Source organism: Lineus longissimus, chromosome 9 (assembly GCF_910592395.1).
Source record: "Lineus longissimus chromosome 9, tnLinLong1.2, whole genome shotgun sequence".
In the NCBI taxonomy this organism is placed as follows: domain Eukaryota; kingdom Metazoa; phylum Nemertea; class Pilidiophora; order Heteronemertea; family Lineidae; genus Lineus; species Lineus longissimus.
In genome coordinates, this window is record NC_088316.1 from 18,138,020 (window position 1) to 18,165,348 (window position 27,329).

At 37.9% G+C, this 27,329-nt stretch overlaps 1 protein-coding gene across 7 annotated transcripts in view; it reads left to right on the forward strand.

Moving 5' to 3' along the window:
- Nucleotides 1-27,329, forward strand: part of LOC135493629 (dachshund homolog 1-like) — a 93,639-nt gene that overhangs the window by 44,493 nt on the left and 21,817 nt on the right. For 5 of the 7 annotated variants that reach the window (XM_064781106.1, XM_064781110.1, XM_064781107.1 and 2 more), the window contains exons 2-4: nucleotides 24,109-24,230; nucleotides 24,502-24,549; nucleotides 26,309-26,504. In XM_064781106.1, the coding sequence (XP_064637176.1) occupies nucleotides 24,109-24,230; nucleotides 24,502-24,549; nucleotides 26,309-26,504 (366 nt within the window). The remainder of the gene's footprint in view (nucleotides 1-24,108; nucleotides 24,231-24,501; nucleotides 24,550-26,308; nucleotides 26,505-27,329) is intronic. The other 2 variants (XM_064781109.1, XM_064781112.1) reach the window with 1 other exon arrangement.

Sequence of the window (27,329 nt, forward strand, 5' to 3'; positions counted from 1 at the left end):
ATGTTTTCGTTCATGACTGACATTTCAATTGCGTATAGTTACAGATTGCGATGAGATATTTTGACATGGAATCTTCTGTCGATGTTAAGTTTCTCTCCTATATCCGATCGCCAAGTTGATGCCTTCTTATAGGGGGAGATGATGCGTATTAATGCGTTGATTATAGCTGTTATTATTCCGCTAGGTTATTGTTTATTATAATGCAGTATTTGCTACTTCTCCTCCTACTAGGTTCAGCTATTTATCAAAGAAAAAATAGGTTTTCTTTAGGAAAGCTGATAAGAGACAGCAGAAGGGGTTTTCGATATTTCATTGGTGCGTGCCAATAAGACTTTGCGGTCAAAATTCTTGCCAAAATCGAACAGAAATTCTCCAATTCACTCTTTTAATGTTGAAAATATATCTTCATCAGGGTTCTGAAGTTTTAATTTCATTCATCCGCGGGGACAAACAGTGAAATTGCAATGCGAGTAAAACTTTGAAGCTAAATCTAAATGGCGCTCTTCAACAGATCTTCAATAGGACGATATTGGAATCTCTTGAACTCTTTCTTACCTGCCCTCATGACAGCCTCTTTTGATTATAGCTTCACCTAAATGGGGGATACACTCCAACAAAACTCTTGATACCTTCTTGCAACTTTCACAACGTTTTTCAACACACAAAATGCATTTTGTCTCAGTTTGATGTGTTTTTCTGCAGCAGATTTACATCGTTAAGATTTGTTGGCTTTTAAAAGGCAAAAGTACGCCAACAGAGCAGCAAGGAATAAAAGGTGGAACGCTAGGCTAATTGTTGCTTCAACAAAAAATGCTAGTCTCAAGCATTCAGTCATTAGCATTTAGCTGCTGAGATACCATCAGTCAACATTAGCACGGAATGTTCACGGAAACAATTTAAATTCTGGGCCATTTATAAATTCGGAAACGACTCAATGACAAAACTTCCCATTCGAATAAAACATCGCGGCATTCTTTGAACAGTTTAATTAAGAAACTGTTAATTAGCGGCACAATATCGCTAATAGTATCCCCCTAACTTATCACGTTATCTCGAATCTCCCATTCGTTACATTACAAACATTTACGAGGCTAATAAAACTTCCTCTAATTTGCCTTTTGCTAGTCAACTGTGAGAATTCGCCATATGTTTACTGCGAGAGGGGAGAAAACTCGAGTCATTATTGAAGTCGGATAAGTCTTAGAGTAACCTGGGTTGATTTGTCTTAAGATAAATCATTGAAAAGAGCAGGCGGCGGATGGGCGTCCATGTCGGAAAGATCTCACTCTGGACGACCTGCAAATTGCAACGTTGATTTGATTTGCACCAGACTGGTTGGCTGTATTCCACTGTGCCTTCTACATCGGTGTGTGCATTGTCTGCAAACAGTTAGGATGGAATGCATACTGTAACAAATTAATTTGATTTGGTCTTAGAATTTGTACTAGCATCCTTTTTGTATTCGGTAATGTACATAGGTGTATGGGTTTTTTTCTGTATTGCGAGATTGAAATGGACATGGGTCTTTCCCAGGGCGACACGAATAAAAATCATTGTCAAGAACGTTTGGAGGCGTTATAAAAAGTGCTTTCATCTTTGAAGCTCTAAAAACATTCGAACTGGTGAATGCGCAGGAGCGTGCGCTATTTGGGCCACATGGCCGCATCCTTCGCCATTCAGACCTGCCCCATTGGCTCAGGCAAACGGAGGCATTGCTTAATTTCTTCTTTAGAATGATGGTATAAAAGATGGGCGAAAAAACGAAGAGCATTAATTGGCCCGTTCATTGCATCTATTTGCCTGGCGGAGAAAGAAGGCTACTTAAGGAAATGAGTTGTTTTAATGCCACTGAATGAAATAATGCGGCGCTTTTTTCTGTGAGAATGGATGCATTTCTTGCGATTTCTCAGAAATATATGGGATTACTGGCACGTGGCGGGTGTTGACAATGAAAAGGCGCCTTTCTTAACTATTCTTTTGGGTGCAGGGGTGAGGATATTGTTTAATTTGGATAATTTGGCATTTTTTGTGACGAATGGGGAGTGGAATATTTCGTGGATTTGTTTCAAGATATGAATCCTAAATTTAGTTTCACGTAGAGAAAAACGTACAATGTGTCATTCATTTGATATGACTGTTCATAACATTCATCCAATAACACCAAACCTAGTTCTTTTAAAGAACCCAAAACCTTTTTCGTCGCCATTAACCGACTAAAACAAATCAATCTGACAACTTTGCTCATATCAGGCGAAGCCGTGTTGAAATTCAACTTTACCCCACTTAGCCTAGTATACAGTTATGTTGAAACCTCTTATTAACTGAAACAATCATTTCAATCCGGCGAACAAATGTCACTTTCCATGCTTTCACCACTTCAAGTCTAATAACAATTTATGAAATAGAAACGAGATGTTACTCAAATTACACATTTCTTGTGAAATTAATGAAACGTATTCTGCAGTAATTCTCCAGTATTAGCGCCGGGGGAATTTTCACTCTGTTGAAAAGAATTAGTCGATGACAATCGAAAGCTAATAGGCAATGTTTCACATTCGCTAAACTATCTTATTTCGAGAGAATAAGTGTTTTAATTGGATACAATTGGCGGGTGCATATCGTCTTACTTTTGGTAAACATGAAGTGCTTTTCACATTTTTTTCGACTAAACTACTGTACGTTTCTCCGGCCTCATAGTATACTTTTGAACTATCTTGTGTTTTTTTCTGTCTTATGCCTTTTTACATTCTGTGCATCCCCTTTGCATGTTTAGAGGCGAGAATAACTTTTGCACACGCAGTCTCATGCATCTTAAGCGTGCTGTGCTGTTTGACAGATACTCCCGGGGTCCCAATTCTCTAGGGGGGGGGGGGGGTAGTCAGGGTAGGAGAGTCCCAGACCAAACATCCTGACCTTTAACATGTATTTATGACTTTATTACCCTTCCTTACACGAAAATGATAGACGGCAAACTATAGAGGGAACATAAGAATATGATTCTCACATTCCGCCACAAAGCTCTCAAAAGAAAAGGAAAACGCTCCTCTTTCATGGCTTTCTGACGAAATCTGTGTATAGATTTCCTGTGTTTGGTTGCTAGTGATATTTAATCAAAAAAATTCAACATCAAACGATCACAAATTGGGGGCAATAGGTGCATTCAAGAGGTAAACCTTGCCAATGGGCACTCTGACCATTTCGGCTAGCCAGCTTGTCGCGAGCGATGACCGCAAAATATTTAAACTCGATTTCTGTATTTGATGTTAAACACTTGAAATGGTCCACAATGGTTTTAAACGAGCTGAGTCGGTCTACATATTTACCGAACTGGACAGTGTAAAGTATTTTGTCAATTATTTTGAAGTTACAACCTTTGATCGCGAAGACGTTTTTAAATATGACAAGTTTGCGTGAATACTTAGTGAACTATCGCATTCACCAGATCAACGTCTGTCGTCAAATCGTATCGTGGCGATTGGAAATCTGTTTCTTGTGTTTGAGTTTCGAAAGAGTTGTATTTGATTTGAGCAAGGTGCTCCTTCAGAACATGCATCTGCCAGGGAGACAGAGGTCTAGGTCTGTATTGCTTGGTGGTGCTGTAAGGGACGTTTGCACTTGGGCGCTGAGAAAGGAAAACAAATAAAGGGGTATAGAGTTCTGAAGGGCAGTGTCACGAGATCTTCAAATATTATCAAATCCGCCGCCAACATGGCCGAGGGGTCGAGACACAGGGGCTGGGGTGGCCAGACAGTACTCGTGGAGTTTTTACAATACAAATAAGATTTGCCCCTCTTGTCCTTTCGACCTTTTAACATCAAATCAATGGCATGTGTTTGCTACATGCAAGTGCTTTTTGTTTTTGTTTTTTGTTTTTTTTGTTTTTTTTTGTTTTTTTTTGTTTTTTGTTTTTTTTGTTTTTTTTGTTTTTTTTGTTTTTTTTGTTCTTTTTGTTTTTTGTTGTTTTTATTTATTTATTTAAACTTTTCTATGCTCTAAAAAAAAGTACATGTACATAAAACAAGCGGTAATAGAACAACAGCAGAGCATAGACGGGAAACCCATTAGGCGAAAAATTGGCCTCACTAATGGGTTTCCCTTGCCAGTAATTAGCACCAAAGTAAAAATACAAGTATAAAAAGTGCTACTCTGTGGCAAAAGGTAGTCTAACACCAACACCGAATAAGGGTACTCAAATCGAAAAGGACATCCATCACTCTTCTCATTGGAAAACCAAAACAGTCTGAATCTATTCAGAAAATATTAGTGTCATCAAGAAAATCCTAGAGATTTGCTCACCGTGTTAAACTGTAGGGTTGAAAGACGATTCTAGAGCAAAGATTAGGACATGTTAGCATCAATCTTTCAATACAACTCTTCATCAACGGAAAAATTACAATTCAAACGGACTTTGTCTTGACGTTCTCGCTTAATACGATGATACTTCTCCTCAAATGTGAATCATGACAGAAAGATTTAGGTTTGAGGCTTTGAAATCGTCTTTAAAAAGTTGAATAATCTGGTCATGATGAATCAGTTATCGCTCGTTTTCGTAGGCTGTAAGCCGTGATGAATTGCAGAAATTATTTATGGTGTTTTAAAGAGTTGCCTTACGCGGTACTTTGGTTTCTTTTGACTCACTGAATAAAATTTGGGAAAATATTATCAATATCATTATCAATAAGGTTTTTTGCATCAAGAGATTTTGTGCTACAGATGTTGTTAGGAACGCAGGGCAAACAACACTTTAGAAAGCTGTTCATGCCGAAAAGATTGACCGAACTTTTAATACAAAACTGAAAATATAGTATTTAGTAAGCATTATCATGGAAGAAATTCAAGAATGCGGTTGTCATACTTATAAACTTAGTCATCTACGTCGATTTGTGCAATAACAATGATTATATACTATAAAAGGAAACTAACGTACTTATTATACATGTATGATCAAGTGTACTTTTACGTTCTAAAAGCGCCATGAACCGTGCCTGTCCGAACCCAGACGTATCACCCACACTGTAAAAACCTCATAATTGTCAAATTTCCTCAAATGTTCGAATAAATTATCTGATTCTATACTGTGATTAATGGCCGAACAGTTAAATGAAGAAGATTTTCATGCCAAATGTCCTGCTTCTTTTGTGTTGTCCAATTCGACTGGGGTGGGATGTCTTCGCGTATTAAAAAGATCTAGAAGTCAAACCGCTATTTTATTGCTTTTTATTCACCTCCATTCTTTCTCCCCGCGAACTCCTGCCAAAAATTTACGGTAATGTTTCATTAGGTACCACAATAGAAAAATGAATAACCCCACCATAAAGTTTTGATTTATTTTTTTTTCAAGCCACCCTCTAGTACCGCCATGAATGGCCGGAATTGAAGTTCAACGATGGCCTCGTATTGTCCGAATTGAAACTGCAATTCAAATTAAGAAATTTCAATTGTTCAGGATTTTGATTACAGTGGGCGCATCACAGTGAAGTTCTGGCCATTTATGGCATTAATATAAAACCCCACAGCATTAAGCTGTTGTTATTCAAAACTGCGAATACAGACAGATGCGTCTTTTGCGAAATATTCTTTAAAATCTCCAGAATCGACTGAAGATCGGCAAGTTATAGTAATGCGCGCTGTTTTATACTTTCTTTAGCCATTGTCAATGCAAGCTGTGGGCTTTTTCTGCCCCGGGATGAGCATTTGATCCTATTATCTCTCCCAAACAAAACCCATGCCCACAGTGGCCAGTCAAATGACAATTACCACAGTGAAGATTGAAAAATCGCTTAAACTGTCAATTAGCCCTCGTGATGATCCTCTTTGTCATAACTGGGTATTCTTCCGGTGGATTTCGACAGAAAAACATTGTCCTGGTCTCTGAAAGACATATGCGGTGATCAGCGTTCTATAAACAATTACCGCGGTTACTGGGCCATTATGGCAGAGCAAGGGATGATAGCGGGGATCCCGGGGAAAAGGGCGGGCTTTACGGTCAGCTGACCCTGCTGAAGGGGAAAACGAGACGGACAACTTGATTTGATTTAAATAAAATTGAACATGTTATTTTCCCATTTCCGTTATTTCAGATGGGAAAAGCTTTAGACAATGACCGCTTAACCTTGTGACTTATATTGTGTCCTGGTGATTTCGTTTAAAGTTTTCTTCGCTTTGTGAAATCTGTTTTAAGTTTCTATGGTTGAAAAAGCTTCAGAATCTTAATTGTTATCATTTGTCTCGCGATGTCAGCTTGGGGAAGTTTCCTGTTTTGCATTGCCCTCCATGAGTTATAATCATCATTTAATGATTAAGAATTGGAATTGGAGTCATCAGGACCAACCAAATGTGACACATACATGTACTATTGGCGACTTTGTGTAACACAACCTACCTCCCTCATACTCATTTAGACCCTTTGATATATCAAGGTGACTGACTTCACTACAAGGCGATGTTCTTACACAACATGTCAGTCTACCTTTAAAGTGTCTCGGTTGACTTTATCATAAAGGGGTGGTACTGCCATAACCAAATCTAAAATACAAATAATACAATATTCCAAGTTATAACTGGCCATTTCTCTAGTGTGTCTACAGCCTAAAAGTTAACTGAGTTTATATCAGCAATCAATTAAACTGCGAGCACAGGGTACGAGTACATACTAGGAGTGTTTACAGTTATGTTCTGGTTAGGGTTAAGCCATTGCTCATGTTGACTCAGGCCGAGTTAACGCGCTGCTCAAAGGAACCAAAACTTGGTCAACTGAAGATGAAAAACAAAACAGTATGGTAGGTAAATACTAGAGCGGTTCGTGGTTAGCTCAAGTAGGTCAACAAAAAAAGCACGATTTACGAGAAGCACAATATTTTGTTATCTCAAGACCTATATATCAGAGAACTACCACAGTATCGAGAGTGGGAGTTATACCACCATCTAGTTTTTAGCACCAACTGAACACTGTGATTGGTAATGCTCGTGACCTATAAATCAGACAAGTACCACTGAGACACTGACCGCCATCATTAGCTTCTAGTGTTTCGCCATGTTTGTTCTTTCTGGTCTTAATGGCCTTGTCCTTGCCTGGCAACCAATTGATTCCCGATTGCTTGGCTCGTAATGATACATTCTGGACTGGTAGTGGCCATCATTTCTTTTAATGAATTATGATGTTTGCCTGAAAAGGTACGCGAACGTCTGCACCGTATCAATGAGACCCGTGTCAATATTGTATTTGTGCAGCGTGAGGTCTTGGACAAGGCGGGGCACTGGCCGGAGGGCTGAGGGCACCCGGGGCAATCGTCCTAAACAGTTGGATAGAGCTTGCAGTCCCGTGTGACTGGATGTCTAGAGAAAGAGGGGGCCGCTTGATCTTTTTGATGGTCTTGAAGGTATGCGTCGGGTAAGTGTCCGAGCGCCGACCACCTTGGCTTATATCACATTGGCAAAGTGTAACATAACATCTCAGTATGATAAATGTTCTCTTGGCATTATACTTGTGTTGGTTCTGATTCGGACCAAAAGCTTTCAAGTTTTTTGGCCTTATCAGTTGGTACAATGCTTTTCACCAAGATTCTATGAACAATTCTTCATATTTCAAGCTGCGATATCCTATATGACCTACTCGAGCTGTTACCAACGAATGGTTCTTGTTGGCGATTCTTTGTAACCGGATTTACACCAACATAAATAACGAATCGAATTTTAACTGCCTCTTTAAATAAGATTTCACGACCCTGAATCGATAATCTAAAACCCCACCATATTGACGCGTGACAATGCCCTTCTTCAAATAACGAGATGTCACAGGAAGAGATATTTCATAAGATGACGCATTTATCTCAAGAAGATAGATTTGACTCGAATAATCTTTAAAATATTTGTTAATTTTCAGAATGTCGTCTATTTTCTTGCCGTCGTAGCTAGGACTTTCATGAGATAAGCTTGCAATTGACGAATTTCCACATTTAAAATGTCACTGGTCTCGAATGAGTTAATCCACTTATGAATACCTTGATTGAGTGTGTTATGATTATTGTCGTCTGCGCCATCAAACACTCACAGATGAAGCCCCAAGATTCAACATGTAAGATAACCCATCACATCAGAACAGAGGGTTGGGTTCAACTAAACTGAACACAAGTATAGGTGTTCCAATGGTAGATTACGTAGACTAATTCAAGGTCTAATCGAGCTGGAAAATAGTTTCTTGCCTATCTGTACCATCTTAACTTGAGCATTGATTTCGTCCGTTCTGATCAGATGATGAGTGTTATTTGAAACTCTAGTGCGGATGGACATTCTAATGAAATGGATTCCACCCTCGTTGGAGACAATACAACGCATTGGGTGTAGACGATGTACACCAACGCACGAGCAAACATGCATGGCATTACTCAAGAGTTATTAGGAGACAAGAAATCCAATTAAATGAGATATTTCTTGATGTTATTAGTAATCAATACTTAGATTGATGCGCACATTGTAGTCGGTCTTAATGCATTATTGACTAATGGTACTATTGAAGTCCACTCGGCAGTTACATTGCACATTTAATGTCTTTTTTATTGAGTTGACCGATCTATACTATTGGGCTAACAGATCTATACATTCTTGTCGGGGTGGCTTTTGGAATTCTATCAACGTTTCACTTTGATGTGTGTTTCGTCATCGGAATTGTATTTCTTGTTTTAAATGCCAGACAGACTTGTTAATTAAATAATGAATTGAAGAATCAGATTAAGATGTCCCTTTGTAATACGACACCATATAAAGCATCATTAATGAAGTTATCATCAACTGTACATCTCAGAAGATTGGGTTTTATTATGAAGGAAGACTCAGGTGGAATCTTTAGTTTTTCTTCACTTTTGGTTCATACTGATTTATTTAGGTAAGAAGAACAATTATTCGAACGATTCACACCTGTACAATCTAATGCTTGATTTGGGTGAATTTGCATGTTTTGTTAATATTTGCCCCGTGGTGACTATCAAACAGTCAAAATTGAGTATTCAATAAAGTTGACCCCAGTCCTCGAGATCCCAAAGTCACAGCTTGGGAACACGATGGGTCAGTCTGTTTGTGTAAAGGCAGAAGGCTTCAAAGTGTGTTGCCTCCGAAACATTTGCTAAATAAAGCTGACTTGTCAAGTAATTAAGACAGAACTGACTGCGAATTAATTAAAACTTAAAATGAATCTCAATGTAAGCATCAATAAAAATTCCTCAATAGATTTCTTTGGTATTGTTTGTTTGGCCTCATATGATAATGAGACAATTTTAAATGAATGGGCTCCCTTTCAACTTGAAAAATGAAATACGTGGAAAAAATCACTAATTACCCGTCAGTTCTAGGAAACCTAAAGACATGAATTAAATCTTATTTCAATTTGAATCGAATTTGATAATGTCGGTTTTGTTCTTAGTGATAATGTGCTGAGAAAAGGGCATCTTGGACAGGCCAGCAACGAACCCCGGGTCTCCGGCCTATTGTGCAGCACCGCTGCTGATCCGCAGTCCGTCCAGCATCAATTAGCTGCGAAAATATTAAAAATCACATTAGTGGTGGAGTTCTTTATCGAGTTGCCCCGAGGGAAAATCTCCACGGTGTAGTTGAACGCGTCCATTGATGAGATGAACAGACGATATGTCCAGTTTTGCGACAAAGGAAAATGTCTGGGGGCCTTGTGCTTGGACTGTTGTGGTTCATTCACTACAAATTCTTTATTTATTGCCTAGTAGAACGTTATCAGTCATAACCAACCGGCAGACTCTTTTAGGATTTCATTAATTCCTACAGAACGATTTGCGCGCGAAAGAAAAAGATTCCAAGCGGCCATTTTTTTCCTTTTGCGACTGCCGTATTTCGTTTGCACTGGTTAAGTGTAAAATGCGGATCAGGGTTGGCCGCCACCTGCGAAGTATAAAACGAAGACGGGGATTAGACGGGCTTAGGAGGAAAAAAATAGTACAGTTCTGTAAGGAGAAGAATAAGAACTGAGAACTCTAGATGTTAATCACTCCATTAATCATTTAAGATAATTAACTTTGTAATATTTTCCATTCTCGATCTTAATCCACAGAAAGAGCGTCTAATGATCTATACCGTGAATATTTTAATTTCAAAATAGTCTTAGTGGGTTCTTGTTCTGACAAAGGCACTGTATAATTGTCAGAGAGTGTCAGTCATATTTCATCGTATTATATTGTGTTTGGGAGGAATGATTATTCGGCTTCTCGGCCGTAAGATGACGGACCATTTTAATTGAATGTGAGAAATCAATTAATCACTAAAGACGGAATTATGAAGCATTTCTCATCACGAGTATTCAGGGCTTTTTCAATAATGGCAATCGACTTTGATGCGAAGCGAGAAAAGAGACGACTTAAACGCACTCACAGAAACCCTACTTTTTTAAAAGAGGATTTTGAACTTTTGGACGTGTACTTTGAGTACTTGGAAACTAGTGGGTTAACCAGCTTGTTACAACTCTAAATGGATGACGATGATTTGTCCAACTGATCTATACCCCACTCCTTTACTGATACATCTAACGACCAACTGCCACAAATCCGCTATCATTTTCCACAATGTCCCATTCGCCAGTGATAAACTTCCATAAACCACTAAACATTGAGTCACACTAATTAACCACGCGACGTATTATCTTTAAGACTGGGAATAGAGGCGACCAAACTTGCAATCATCCCGCACAGGCATCGGTTGACTTAGGAATGAATATTTATAGACATGCATTGGTCATAACTCTCCATCTTCTATATATCCTAATGGTTCTCGTTTCAACATAACGAATATTTCATATGAATAAAACCAATGGCTATGACATGGGTTAGATGCTGGCAGAATACAGATGACCACTTATAACTCTTCTAGAGACGGGACAGTGTCCTAACGGTTTCTATTATAAAAGAGAGTTTGAATTTTATTCGTTGAATTCAAATTTGCTTAGGTTAAGATTAATTTGTTTACGACAGTATACTCTTGCAAGTGTGATGCCTAATATAATGAACAGCCCGTCCAAGACAGAAAAAGCAAAGTTTTTTAAATGTGATAATACGTCTCGCCAACATTTCAAGGACGACACCCACTAAAACAATGCATCACATAAAGCCAGCCACCAGAGTTGTCAATTCTCCGTGTCATATCACTGTTTTCAAAACAGCACATTAATTCCAGGGTGTTCTTTCTAAAAACATCACCAGTTCATGTTCTTCTGGCACGTATTGACCTGCACTCATCCCTAATACACTAAGCGCAAACCACAGATGATATATAAACATTAAGTATTATTATTTGCTTCTTCTCCTGTCTTATACGGGAGCCAATAATCAATAGGCACCAGCTAGGCTGTCACTTTCAACTTTTCACCATAATTGATATAGCTGAATTAAGCTTAGGGGAATTTTCACCCCGAGGAAATAGAACAATTCCATTATGTATGGTGGTTTGATGAGTTCGATATTGTCCGAGGTATACTCGTACTGTACGGGAATGACTGGTGTATGTCCATAAGATTAGCACACAATAGAGTGTGATTGGTTAATGATTAGCGTAGAGAGTTACACCGACCAGTACGCCTTGAGGCTGGTGTAAAGCAGGCATGTCAATAACAGTCATATCCTAACAGAAGAGAGATAAGGATGCCAGTTCCTTGCTGGTCTTTCTCAGTCTGTGAAGGGCATCTTAAAGTGTGGTCTACCATCCCAGTGCTATTCACATTTAGGCCAGCTAGTCCGGAAGTGCCAGTCGGAACTGGGCCTCAGTGATGTGATCGATAGATTTTGACCTTCTGGTCATGTGATCAAAGCTTGACCTGCTGGCCGCATGCCCACTGCTCTTGAGCATTCTGGTACAACCAGGAAAAGCAGGACCAATTTGGTATGGGTACAGGAGATCTACTAAGATGTAAATTGTCCAACAAAACATGTGATTGTCCAAAACTGGCCTCGGTTGGGAAATGAAAATTGCAATTTCTTCCCTGGCAGCTGGAATGTGCAATAATGTCCATTTTGATGTACGAACATGGGGTAATATGATGGACAATGCTGTGGCTGTTTGCGCCATGTCATGTAACAATCCCACAACGACAAACGTATCAATATCCAAAGATTTCTAATTCCTGATATGATTAATCACTTTCATTGGGCATCTCGACCACAAAATCGCATAAATCATTTGGGATATTGACTAGCATGGTTGGGTATCGTTATGAGTGGTTCATGCAGACTGTCCCAGGGTTGTCCCCGTTTGATAGATGTGATCATGATTCACATTCGACTATTGTGACTGTAACGCTTAGCATATGTCTCCAGTTTGAGGGACCGGTGCCATTATGAACTATTGTCAAAGCCATGCCAAACGCCTTGGAGGAATTGCGGCAACCTTATTTATTGCTGCAGGGCTCAATTGATTACGACTTATTAAAGCATTAATCAAAATGAGAAGTTTATACTGCGGCTTTCTGGTGCGAATGTCATTGAGATGCTTACAATTGCATTGGGGGAGATTGATTGGAAATTTAAAACGGAAACATAAAATTTAGAGAAGTTTGGTTTGAAAGGGTATTTTATGAATGGCTTTAATTAAGAATGCCATAAAAGAAAAACTTTGCGGAATCATTAATAAGTATTTTGAGAAGTTTGGTTTTGAAAGCTGTAGGTTTATGGTCACAGGCTGTAGTTGTCATTAACCAGGTCCAGGTCCAGGTTCTGTATGCAAAATCTGTAATAAACGCCCGAATTATTTACATTACATTTCACTTTATATAATATTTCAGACCTCCCTCTGATGTTAATTCAGTCTTCAGACAGAATCATTATATACAATTTTGCAAAAACGTAATGAAATTTTGAAGTTACATGTATAAGTTTGAGTCTGGGGTTTTAAAACAATTGCCACCCGGATGAGTTTCATTGGAATGGCTACAAATTAAATGTAATTCTTCGCGCACCTGCTCCTTGTATATTTGGTGATTAGAGCTATTGTATGTATCAAACATGCCCCCTTGGTCGTTAAGACTTTGTTCAAACCAGATCTACCCCCAATGGTTTTGCTGAGTTCTCTTTTTCTCTAAGCACTCTGAAGACATTTTCGCAGGGGGTGTATCCGTTAAATTGAACAGCACTTATCTTCACATTAAATAACCCATTGGGAATCTGCTGGTCTGCTTGTGGTAATTTTCATACATGTTGAAAACAGTTTTCGATTCTACAATCTATTAAAGCCATCTGAGGTGGTTAGATAACGCAATGAAATATAGTCGTGGTTGTCGTTATGCTTTCTAATTCCATCCTGGCCGTGTTAACCATGATTGGTACGAGTACATAACTCACATGGGTCGTATAGATTTGCCAGTGATATCTTCTTAAAATTCCTGGTACATTCCCCGATGGCTGTTGGCAGCCTATTCGGGCCACTTAAGCCTCCACGCCAATTTACAAATGCATTGTGGGCGATCAATCGGGATAACATCTCCTGAAATAATTGAACTCAAAGTTCCAGTACACCCGGCCGCAACTAAACCCTGACTCGTACATGTATTTTGGATTATAACCCCATCAGAGCGGAATTCATTTTTATTTTTTAACCAAATCTTAAAAATTTCTTCATCATTGGGATTTTTGTTGAACAAAAAATCACAGAAAAAAATGACATTACGACTTGGCACTTAGATATAGATGATTACATGAAAAAACTGATAGAAAACGCTCAGCCACTCAGCACAGAAAGGCACAATTTGTTATGACATCTCTCCATTGTTTCGGCATGCGAGTCACATCACGGCCTACATCCTCCTCAAGCCCCATTTCATTACATCAGCAAAGTATCATCATAGACCATCGTGGAATTACGAACAATGAAGTGCACAATCGCTGACGGAAACGGAGAGCAATAATTGACAGAAAGAACTTGAAAAAGAGCTAGGATTTCAATCAATGTGTTTTATATTGCATTTAGCATTGGCAACAGAAGATCTGATTACAACCAAATTTATTGGAAAGTCTGTTACTCACAAATATATGGGCTGAGATGATGGTGGTCGTAATGGCATTTCACATCTTATAATAGACTACTCATTACTGGGAAAAGTAATCTCCGTGGCAATCTGTACTAAAACGAGAATGTGTGTTGTACCACGAAGCTGACAATAATCTGTGCAGAGCAGACGATCATATGAGGAGAGCTTTTTTCATTAGATGTTGAAGCAAATCAAAGAAATACCAATTATGACTTAGGTGATTTGATTAGTTAGAACCAAATGAAATAATTATGGAAACGTGATTATGGTTTCTTAATTTGAACTTCTTCTCTACATTACAGTGTTGAGTGTATAAGACGGAAAATTTGATAACAATTTCATGTTACAGAATTCACCTGTTATCTTAAGGGTTTGATCAAAGCAGAATATCCCAATACGATATTCCTGACAATAGCCTAGAAGACCCAATATCAGTGCTGATTGGCCCAACAACTGAAACACTGTTAGCAGATTATAATATTTTACAATCTGACTCTGATAATTAAACTCCTCGGTCGAAGTTCAAGTTCCATGTCCCCGATTAGGGTGAAGCCACGTTTGAACATGGCCATTGGCTTGGAACATTCCCAACTCCCCAAGGGAGGTAAAACCATTCGCTATGACCATTTAACAATAGGTAACAAAATGCAGATTCACAAATTGAGCCCGATGTGAGTGATGCCTTTAACGACAGCAATTGAAAACAATAGAATACCTTTTTAGAGGAACAACGTAATTGGACATGCTGTCTCACGACTGATTGAAAATAATGCCCTAGCTGCTAAAACAAGAGGATTCGGAGATGTTGTTCCATCACGCGAGGTTTTGAGCCAAAATCATGAAATATTGATGCAATTCAGTGTGAAAGACTGTTCCATATATCAACGGTCAATTCATTAGTTCCTTTTCAAATTGTAAGGAAATGCTATAAATTTTGAATGTTCTAATTTGCCCAATTGACACATTGCATCTGATTTAAACCGGATGGTTATGCTTGGCCAGTCATGGCCTGAGCTCGATTTCAATATCATGATTTAGTTGGACTTCAATTTCATTATCATCAGGGTCTCTGCGGGATGGCTTTGAAATAACTTGATTATCTAACTGGTATTGTTTAGGACTTCATAAATCATGGACTTAGAAAAACCAATTTCCATAATTGCTAAATGGCGTCAACAGGTTATTAATTTGTCAAAGGTCCGTAACCTGAAGTTGACTGGTGTCACTTTCAGTGACTTTTTGATGAACAACCTTTGGGGAATATTCTGCAGTTGCAATTTTGTGTTAAACTAACTGTTCAGCTAAGCCATTTAGGAGTATTGATCTTTGTTTTAAGTGATTAACATAATTTCATATTTTCCTAATTTGCTGTGTAAGCCTGAAGTCAGATAAGAAACTGATGCAGCATTTGCCCCATTCAAACTTAATACAGCATGCATCGTCGAGACCTAGTGACAATGATTGAGCATGCAACATTAATGGTACATGTACCAACTTGATTGAGAGAAAATTCAAGCTTTGAAGTCCTGGTCAATGAAAATGGTTTCAGTTTATTTTGTTCTAATATCGTTACATTTTCAAAAAGATTCCACTGTCATCAACCTTTGCACTGAACAATGTCAGACAATGATCCTGACTTCATATAACAACAAAATAATCAAATTGCAATCAGCTTTTGCCTTAATGAGTTGAGTTGTCTCGGCCGAGTTATTACATTATCAACTGAGATATTGTGTTTTCTTACTGGAAAAACATACCAACCGTCAAATGATTTTCTGTCAGAAATTACAATATAGAATAATTTGTGTCATAAATTGCGACAGTGGACATAGCTGCGCAATCACATAACTGTAGCGTTACATCCGTGAGCTATGCTAGCAAACGAGCTATGACAATGAATTTAATAATGTAAACTTACCCAGGCAGAAATGTAACGAGCAAAACGAAAATTATTTCTTGGCGTCAGAAGATTACATGTTTAATTGAAGCTTTCTCATTAACTACAAATAATTTTTGATGTCGTGAAACGAACTGGAAGCAAATTTCATATATCAGTGGATTTCTATCAGAGAACGATAAGTGAAATCTTAGTTTTATTTAATTATTGCTGGCCTGTTTCAACAACAAATTTGTAATAACATTGGCTGAGTAATGATGTCCAAAGTTACTTTCAAAGATATCTCCAGGACTAAAGGGTATCAGGAAAATGTGATCAGTGGTTATGAAGTTGGGGGAGATAAATTGTCCTTGATTTAGAACTGATAGAATGCGGAGGGACATGTCTAAGATTACTAGTCTTGTGTACTGCAGACGTTGGTGTCTGCAGGTATATTTTGGTGGCCAAAATATTTGAGGTCAAAAGCGATTTAACTTAGCACTCAAGAACTCTTATGCAGGTTTTATTTGGCTGAATTAGCTTTCCAAGATATGAGACATGTCCAGTGCCCCTGAAGTTGTGACAAGTGCAAATTTTGCCCTCAGTTTCGCAAGGGTTAAAGTTGACTTCAGTTAACATCGTTGTTCTCAAGCTTCTTAAAGCAATCATGTTTTCAGAAGGAGGATTCGGAGTTGTGCTGTGACAAGATAGTGATTAGTAGTGATTAATACACTACGACTAGGATGGGGTGGATTGGGCAAGTCTAGCCAGGGGCAAGGCTAACGGCTCAAGCAGCCTCTTTTTACTTAAAAATTAAAAAGATTAAATTTTTGTTGCTAGGAGGAAGGTCTGCCTGGTTTGGTCTCGGAAACAAAAAAGGTTAAAAATCTGTTACAACTTTTAAAAAGATTTCATGGACGTCCAAATAGCGCCTTTGTCATTGGATGATCGTCAAGGTCAATGGCTGTGGTCCTCAATACCACGGTCCATGTGGACCTCAATAAAACTGCCACGGACAAGAAGAAACATGGGAGGATTTCTATTTACTAAAACCTGAATAGTGAATGATTATTGACAAAGCCAGGGACAGTGTAATTAGGAATTCCAAGCAAAGACTGCTCATGTTTTGACCTGGGTTTCAAGTAGTATCTTTAAAACGTAGGAGCTGGACACTTCAAAATGAAATTATTCCAACACAAATAGTGTGAAGTGTCAATGAATATTCAGCTTCTTCAGAATTATTGATTATTTGTTCAAGGGAACATAATTATTCACCATTTTCTAATTTCACTTTTCTAATTTCAGCTACATTATCTTATAAGTCTCAAGCTAACGCTAATTATTTCAGATACGTTTATATTTGCGCCCAACATTCAACAAGGCATAAATCATATATTCTGGAAATGACCAATTATCATTGAATTACTGAAAAAGCACTACAGTTTAAATGTTCAAATTATATTGGGGCAATTACTTAGGATACAGCTTAATAAGTTGTGGCTGTACCCTGAGAAAATTGGAAGTCGATCCAAGTGGTATTGTTCTGTGGTATTAAAACCTGCAGGCAAATTATTCAAATTTGATCACTTATTTCAAATTGACCTTTTATCGCTAGTTCAACTGGGCAGTGGCATATAGTACGCTTAAATCATAGAAATATGCAGGGTTTGACAAGGTTTTAACTTCTGTACACAAAAAGGAATACCGGCACAGAAAATTTATCTTTCATATTGAATTTAATTTAGTTTATGACATCTGTTATCAGTCTATCTTCAAGATCATAAACTAGTCTTTTGTGTAGGCAAGTGGTAACGAGTAAATCGTCAATTGTGCTTATTATTTGTAACCCCACTTGAGAAAGTCGCGATTCAAGAATTCAATGCACTGTTTTTCAACAATCCCTGAAGTGGTTTGTCATATCATGGTCCGTTTAGTTTTATTTGACTTGCTGTAGACTATTAATTCGATTTGCCGGTTTGTAAGAGGTGAAATTCTACCTTTTGACAATATTCATAGGTAAAGAGCACATTAGTTTATTGGTGCGATTGATATTAGACATTTGCGAAGCCTTGCATTTCAGAATGTACTTTAAAATACGTCAAGCTGAAATCTGATAAATTCTCTTGGTAAGTCTGGGGTAGACCTTGTTCCATTACTAAAACAACAATGCAGGATGACTCAATTCCGAATATATGATTGTGACTTTCAAATCAACAAAAAATTAATGATGATAACAGTTCCCCTTTGCCCTTATACTGTTTCAAAGGAATAACCACATAAACATAAACATATTATGATAAATCATCAATAAATGAGCAGCAATGAGTCTCTTTACGATAAGCCAAGCTCAGTTAATGAAATTTCAAAGAGTTTTTCTGATATTAATCGCACAAAGAAACCCTGGGTTTGTAAGACAGAATTATACATCTTATAATAGAATGGTATTAACGTAGAACAAAAGTTAATTTCTAAGATTTCTGATGTTTCTTAAATTGCGCTCAGCTGCAACTCAAACAGAGGCCGACAGATCTTCTAACTTTTCATTTTCATTTTCATTTTAGTTTTGCTTTGATTTCCATCCCGCCAATCCGAATGCGACAGGCCCGATTGTTTAGTATAAACAGCTATCGGATAGCTATAGCGTCTTTCCGTTTGTCTTAGAAAAATCTTCACTTTGAAAGTCCCATCGTGTCGCCAAGACTCTGAAGCCTTTGATCTTTAAAATCTTAATAGCATTCAAGTTTTGATGTCATTGCATATGTATTGTTGATTTCCTGTCTTTAAACCATTTCGTTTGTTCATTTCACTGAGACAAAATCGGCATTTTGTGAACTTTAGGCTTAAGTCTTTATGTTTGTTCAAATAACCAGACCAAATTGGCATTTGTGACTCGCGAGTTTTTAGAGATATCTGATTCTTTATGGTATTTAGCTCTCTTTGACATATTGGTCGCTTTTCTTTGCGAGTTAGTTCAGCATCTTTGAACTTTGAGAAACTGAGATGAATTTTGCCAGCAGTGATTGACAATTGACTGAGTGGACAATGAATTTAACAAACTCAGTGTGACACAAATAATCGTCACGTCAAAAGAATTCAGAATATATCAGAACATATAAATATTTCAAAAACACACTGGTACTCTGTTGAAAGAACAGAATAATTTTTGGGGGGAAATTTCAAGCCATTAAAAGCTTCATGAAAACGCCCTAATAAAGCTTCTGTAATGAATAAATTTTAAGCCTTTGCCTCTTAAATAGTCAGCAAACTACAATAGGTAACTCTTAACTAAAACAGTTTAGTAGATCAGTTTTAGATGTGGTCCTAACATAACACTCGAGTGATTAAGAAAACGCATTGTCCAGCTCATCAATTATGAAACCTAACTCAGACAAAATGGAATTATTTCTACCTTCATTTCTATAAATATTTTTTATGTGCTACAGTCACCACACTGAACAATATTAGACCAGTTGTTCTTTCACTTGCTAAATAACTGCATGCTCATGTTAAAAAGTGTGTGTAATTGTTGGTCCAAGTTACACTGGAAATTCTACTCCCAAGAGGAAATACAACGCTCAAGAAGATAAATGACCATTCGTCGTGAAAAATATGAGATGTCAAAATCCCACATTCTTTCAAGTGAGTTTTCTGAATTATTAATCTAAATGACAAGTTTTCCAGGGTAGTCTATTAATTAGAAATATCACGGCGAGCAAGTGGAGTCCATCTGAGGTCAGAAATATGCATTAATCTTAACAAGAATCTCCCTTATCCAGACGACTGTGACAACTAGAGTCGTGAAAATTAATGTGCTCATTTTTCAGAATTTTATATCAATGATTTCCATGACTTGGTGACAACACATTAAACTGATAAGACGTTGTACTTCCTGAAAGTAGTATCAACGTGGTGAAATACTGCGACTGTCAAATATTCGTTCTCTACTGTTTGGGGTCACGTTTCGACTAATGTATCAATTGGTTCTTTCGTAGCTGGCGGCTGGTAGCACAACAGAGTGTTGGGGCCACTCAGTTGACTGCGAAACTGTTCTCATGATTACACAAACTATATCGTTTTTAGTCTTCAAGTTGGAATGAAATAGTGTAACAAATACAACGGAAAGTTGTAGAAGTATTAGAATTAGGTTAGTGGCAAGTGTATCGCTAGTGTCAGATTTGAAATGAAAAACTTTGATTTATTTCCGAATGAAATGATATAAAACATATTGAGTTCTAGAAGTTCCAAAAAAAGAATTTGATTTATTTCAATGAAATGAAAGATAATGATATAAAGATTATATCAGGTATATCTCAAGACTGTTGGCGCCTGTGTTCATATGATTTGATTTAACCATTTTGGGGGACTTAGCTCACTTATGCATGGTTGCACTCCGGTTCTAATGACCTTCGACACAGCCTAGAATTTACTGAAAGAACATGAAGAACTAGACATTTGATCAGTATGCAGATGTTTTGTGTACATTTTCCTAAATGACATTCTTTGACATATATTTAAAATGTTATCAAATATTTCAAGAAAATGGTTGAGACAAAGATAAGATTCGGCAGCAAAATCAGCGTATGTCCAATGAGTGAAACAGCCTTCCGAGGTAGTAAAATGTAGTCAACTGCTAACACAGTCAATAGCTACTGTAGCATGAAAGATGGTTTATGTTCTTTATGGAGTCTTCACTCAACGGTGAAATACGATGTAATGACCTATGGCAATATATAGGAATGCAGCTTCGGGTATAGGGGGCAGCATCGTTAGGGGACAACTAGGGTCACACTTCTGGCTGTCTTGACACTCTTGGCAAAGTGAGGAAAGACAGTGGTTGGCAGATAACCTCCCGACAAAAGAGAAAGATATCGAGGAAACATGTGTACTATCGTGTAGACGTTCCATACCGTGATAATCCCTGCGAATGATCCATCAATGATCTAAAGCCACCACTCTCTGTGGTAAGATTGTAACGATCTCCACAGTCTTATTAGCTACAATAACCATGGACTCTCTTTCTCACTCAAACACCTATTACTCCCTGCGGACTTATTTCAAGAAAATTGACAGGAGTTTCATGAGTGTCCTCTTATCATTTCTCTAGCATGATGTATCGCCTGACATCAGCTCACTTGTTCCAGCCTAGCGCACCCCATAAACCAGTAAACTCATACTCAGAGATTGGACATAGCTCCTCGCCTCATGAGCTGCTATTTGATGGGGATGATGTGTAAGAGGTAGTGTTATGCCATGCGCTATTGGCCACTGGTGACTAGAGTTCCAGCAATTACTGCCGGTGGGTACTCACTTAGAAGGGGACTGATTTACAGGATTGGGGAAGGAGGACTTAAAGGAGCATTTAACACACACCGTTAGAGAAACAATCCATTATTACAAATATTTAGCTGTTACCACTTATGGAAACAGCAAAATCAATACCATTGAAGCAAAGTCCTTTACAGGAACTTGGGCTTTTAGGTACTGCAAACCTATGTCAAGTCACTTTATCCAGTAAGTTTGTATCTCTTTGTATTTTATCTCTTATGCTTCTGGCCACCGAAATATGGACTAAGCAAAAGCAAGAACGGTTAGCTACCATAGACGATTTGGTACAGAACAATGATATGGTTATTATGGGACGAATGTTAAGACAATGCTTAATGCCTCTCACGATCGGGCCATATTGTATATTTCTCCCAATAAAGCTTCGATAATATCATTATGAAATATGTTAGGTTACATTTGTAGAATACGTGATCTAAGGTGGAGGGCCATGAGTACTTTATAGGCGAATGATGGAAAACTTACTATATTCGTAATATATGTTTTCCACCAAAAAAAAACAGAAAAATGGTAGCATTTTCCTAATTGCGGCCTATATTCGGTCCTGCCTTGTTCTACAGATTGAAATCATGTATGCAACTCTCAATGCAACATTACCATAAAAACCCAACCCAACCTTGATCTTTCAATTCCCAACTACCAAATGTGTCTTGAAATTAAATGTCTTCCACCACGCAAAGTTCATTTCACTCTCTCTCCAAATTACACTATAATTGTGTTTCTTTTTATTTAGTGCACATTAGTCAGTTATTATGACAAATTTTAAAATCGATAACTACCGCCTATGGGTTCATTATCAAAATGAGACACAAGAAAACGACTCAAATTATAACAAATGACTGAATTTGCATTATAATCAAATTGCGGAAAGTATCGCAAGTACTTTTCAAACAATGGTTCTAATCATTTCATTGTGTGAAAGGTTATAAATGATTACTTAGGGTCTGTAAGAAAAATTATTAAATTGAATTGTAATTAGTAGTGTATTGCTGGTGGATATCGTAAATCTATGTTGATTTGTTTTGAAACTGTAAAAAAACTTGGTTGACCAATTTCTTATTTTCTTGTCCCGTCATTTTATGATAATGTTTATTATGATTCACGTCAACATAATTTGGGTTTTGTCAAACGAAGGGAGGCTTTACATTATTATTCAGGTAAAGGCTATATTGCTGATTGTATCCTATTTTTACTTTTATCATATGTGTAGCTGCTGGCTGCATCTTTAACAGCCTCTATTGTTCCTCTCTATGAATAAATCAGTCCGATGACTACCAGGCCTAGAGCTGATAAGAAATAAGTCAATCATTCTGCAGAGGATTTGAACAATGCAGTGCACACATGCGCACATAATGTCTGTAACTAATAATCCACAGCAGTGATCTTATAAAAGTCCAAAAAGAGTTATCACGAGGCAGTCACTTTTTTGTATCATGAACCTGAATTTGTTGACATCAGAGGTTTTTAGCATGACAGACAATGACAGACTTTGTCAACAACTTATCAAGACAACATCAAACGTATTAAAGGCATGAAAAAAATCAGAGTTTGCATACCCAATGAAATGTTTACAGACCAATATAATTGTGGTATATCTGTTTGCTTGCAACTATAACTACTCCATTATATACCTGTGTCAAAGTTGCCATATCTGATGGGTGTAAGTGTGGTTACCTGTCGTTACAGCAAACATTGGAAAAATTGGTATTGTCAAAATGTTACATTACAGTTTATTATCAGTTCAAGTTACATCCCCTATACTTCAAATTCATTTGTAAGCACTTGTAGCTAAAATTGTGGCCACTCATGGTTACATCTGCATATTTACTGAAGAGTAAAATGAATACTTGTCTAATTGAATTCAATCAAACAATTGAAACGACAGCATCAGCAGTAAAACTTTAGGGAAAAACATGTTTGCAAACGCACAGCCATGTTTACAGACCAATTTTGTGGTCTGGCTGTTTGCTTACAACTAGTCCATTCAGTACCTATGTCAAAGTTATCAAATATGGACCAAGATGGATGTAATTGTGGTAATCTGTCATATCAGCAAACATTGGAAAAGTTGCTATTGTAAAAACATTTTATTACAGTTTATTATCAGTTCAGGCTACATCCCTTCTACTTCAAATTCATTTGTAAGCATTCGTAGCTCAATTCTGTAACCATTCATGCTTACATCTGCTTTACTGAGTAAAAGGATTACATGTCTAATTGATTTGCAGCAATGGACCCTTTGTCAAAATGTTTTTCGGATGTTTAATGTCTGGGACTCATCTTCTTATATGTGCAGAGAAGCATTTCATATTTACCTAATGTTTTCAAAGTGTGGACCGCATTATCATCCTGACATATTTTGATGTTATTCCAATATTTCTAAAGGGTAAAAAACCTCCTATGGTTGCATCAATGTTTAGTTACAATACGTTTCTATCTGGTGACATATGGGGGCATTATTGTCAAGACAACTGAATAAACATTTTGAAGTCCTCAGTTAAACCATAAAGAACCATTGTAACTTTTTGATAATGTCACCGAATATCAAGTTAACGGTGAATTAGTAGCATACTCGTATTGCATTTCTAGGTATGTCTGATTGTTCATGTCAGCACAGTGGCGTTTAGCTTGGAAAAAAAATTGGGTCTGGTAGGCCCTTCCTCCCCCCCCCCCCCCCCCCCCACACATTATCGTAACCAGTATTTCACTTCTGACACTTATCACTAAGAGCTGGATAGCGTTTTCGACGCTGCTATCTGGGAAGACCAAACAAGTCGTGATTGTTAACTATACCGAGACAAAATCCTACGAGTTCATCAACATGAAGAAACTAAGTCCATTCTCCGTTTTCTCTTTCCAGTGCAAGACCTGGCCGCCCACCCAAAAGAAGCCCGGCTATGCACGCCAACACAGACACACTTGAAAAACTGAAAAAGAGCCGCCTGGACACAGATTATATATATGGAACTAACAGAATAATGGGTAAGTTGAAAATGCAGTGGAACCTCCCATCGCAGACACACCTGTGGTGCCTGTAAGCAGGGCACCATCTGAAATTTGATTTATATAATCAGGACACGTCTCGGGCAACATGGTTGCTGGTCATCTTTCGACGACTTGAAGTCCGATTGTGTGTTTGGTGTAAGCCTCACCGCAGCTAGCTACATTCGAGATGCCGCTGCTTTGTGATATGGAAAACGTTAAGGTTTGAACGTTGGCCACCAACTTTTTATTTTTCATTAATATTTTGTAGGCCATCAACCCAGTAACTTCCACCAATATGGAACGCATTACGACACTGGTAAGAGTCATTTGTAGCTCTTCTTTAACATTAGCTTTTTAATATTATTCTTACTTGAGGCGCTTTTTGGATAAATGGGGTTGAAAGGTGATCGTGTCCCTGCTTCAACGTTAAAATGCACGAAGATTGTATCAAGTGCATTTTCCTGGTTCACCCCTTAAGTATGCACGCGCCAATTCCTCCTCTTTAACATTACGATTCTTGCATCAGCCAAAGCACGACGATTGAACTGAACAGCCTTTTCCCTGACGTTCCTCAATGAAGGAAACTCAACTACTCAATTAACTATTAGCCTAATGAACATGCTATCACTCCACAAGTATTCCATTTATCATCTGAGATGTTTCTATGACTGGCTCATCTATAAATAAAGCACCAATTAGTTACAATGATTGCAGACATCGCTCATGAAGTTTGATATTAATACTTCGAAAGCAATTCTTTGCTTATTGAATGACATGCTGTTATGAAGAGAAAGTAGAAATGGTACTTTTTCGTGCTCATTTTCTTTTGACCTGAAATCCATCTACTATTACTAGTGCAAATGCACTGTGGTAATATTTCGAGTAAGGTTGGAAACCTTTTTTAAGATAGACAGAAGAAATTGTAATACGCTTGTCTCATCTCAGTGTAATCATGCATATTGCTCATTTCTCGTAATGAATGTCTAATAAAGCCATTGCTATCTCAGAATGACAAGCACCCACTTCTTAGTTTCCAGTGAAGTGGACTCGAGTTGGAATTGTAATAGTTTCTACCATTTTGATATATCTGAGAGGATTTTTTGTTTTGATGAATGGCAGAATCTCGAATTTGAGTATTTGCTTTTGTACTGCAATACGGGCAATGACAGAAATGTGAGAGAAGAGAAACGTCATTTATTACAATATAGAAATAACGGTTTTGAATGAATAAATAACCTCAATCCAGCTACGTATTTTACTCTTTTAGATATCGGACTTGTGTGTGAGACTCTTCCAAATGTTTGGCAGACATATTAGTTTTTTGGGCGCATATACGTATGTAGTGTTTGCGAGGTGTGAATCAAGAGAGGTGTCTTGTGAATAATATCACATGCAAATGATATGTAGCTTACATCGAATCTTTGTTTGTGCGGCGATTGTCTATCCAAGGTCAAAGTCGTACTACGAATCGAAAGAAATCAATGAATTCCGACTGTACCATGAAATTTAATATTTATGATCCTTCAACGTACGATTACAAATATTCGGGAGATAACCTACTGCTTATGAGAAAAAATGGCGAGGTCACACTTTGATAGGCCTACAAACTTTATCTACATACAGATCCGTATACTACCCGGAATTTGCTTATATCAGTTGGTATTTTCAGGCGTGTGGAATTAACTGTAATGCCGAATGAATTTAAGTTGATTAAACAAAAAGAACACAAGAATTTATATGGTCTCACATTTATGTTCATAACTCAGCCTAACCAACAAAAATACACTCATTTGAGAGCATTCAGCGATGGTCAATGAAAAATGCCATCAATCGTCAATTTCCATTTCAATGACATCGTATTTTTCTGGTCGGACAGTGGTTTAAGCATATGTCAATTGCAGCGCTGACTTAAAGGGTCTTAGAAGGACAAGGAAACCATGGTGCCGGGCCAAAAGACCTGCTTTTAGTATCAAGTAACGCTACGGCACCTTGCTTTCTCTGTTCCCGACACACCCTGCCCCCACCAACAGTTGTTTTATTCTCTCCTAAGTCCCGTATCATCTTATTCATTCCAGTTGACAAGTCGCCCACCCTGACGAACGGATATCACCACTACCCACCCCACCTCAGCATGCTACCCTTCATGCCTATGTCATATCCGGCTATGACGTCTGCCGCGTCCATGGTCATGTCACACAACCTCGTCGGACTCGACGCCACAACGATCAAGGAACGGGCAACAGGGGACGAAGCTGACTCAATATCACCAAGGTCAGTTGGATTTAAAGCTGCACTGTTCTCTCTGCTCACATATGATAAACTCAATTTGATAATTGTCAATCTATAGTTTGGAAACTTTCCGAATGAACAAAACAAGTCGAAGCTGGTGATTCTTAATTAGACGAAAACGAGAGTTCGTCCCATGTATGGTTATAAGTTCCTGACAAACTGAAAGAAGTGCGTATGTATGAACAGATATGTGCCTTCCGAAGAATTTAGTACTCTTGACATTAAAACTCTGTTTCATTTGATTGATACAAATGATGCAACTGGGAAGTTGTTGAGGCAGTAAGGCTGATGACCATCCTTATATTTCTTAGAATTTCTTTTTGCAACTCAAAATTGTCTCTGTGAACACCTACAATGCCTTTGGTTACAATTTTGAAAGGCCAGATTGAAAGAAAAGAAACGTATCTAAGGTTTCCTTCTGCTTATTTTAAAGTAATTTGTTGGAAGGTTGCTGAACTCAAGAAATGACAATCTTGTGACAATAATAGTATTAACCACCGAGTAGCCAACAAGAGCAAAGGTCAACTACAAAGAATCTAGTGACCTGGTGAACACAATGCAGGGCCAGTTGGTATATAAAAAGCACTGTTGACGACAATGAGTGACCGGAATCCACTAAAGAGGTTACTGCCGCAGCAAAACTACACTTGGCTCAAGTCCTTATTTGGTATTTCAAAGTACCCGCTTTGAGGTTTGCAGAGTGGAATTATTGCCAAAAGACGATAAACACACCAGCCGGTTATTTTCAATTTCACTACCGGTACATAATAGTTGAAGTCAATTGTTGAGACCGAAGCAGAACACAGT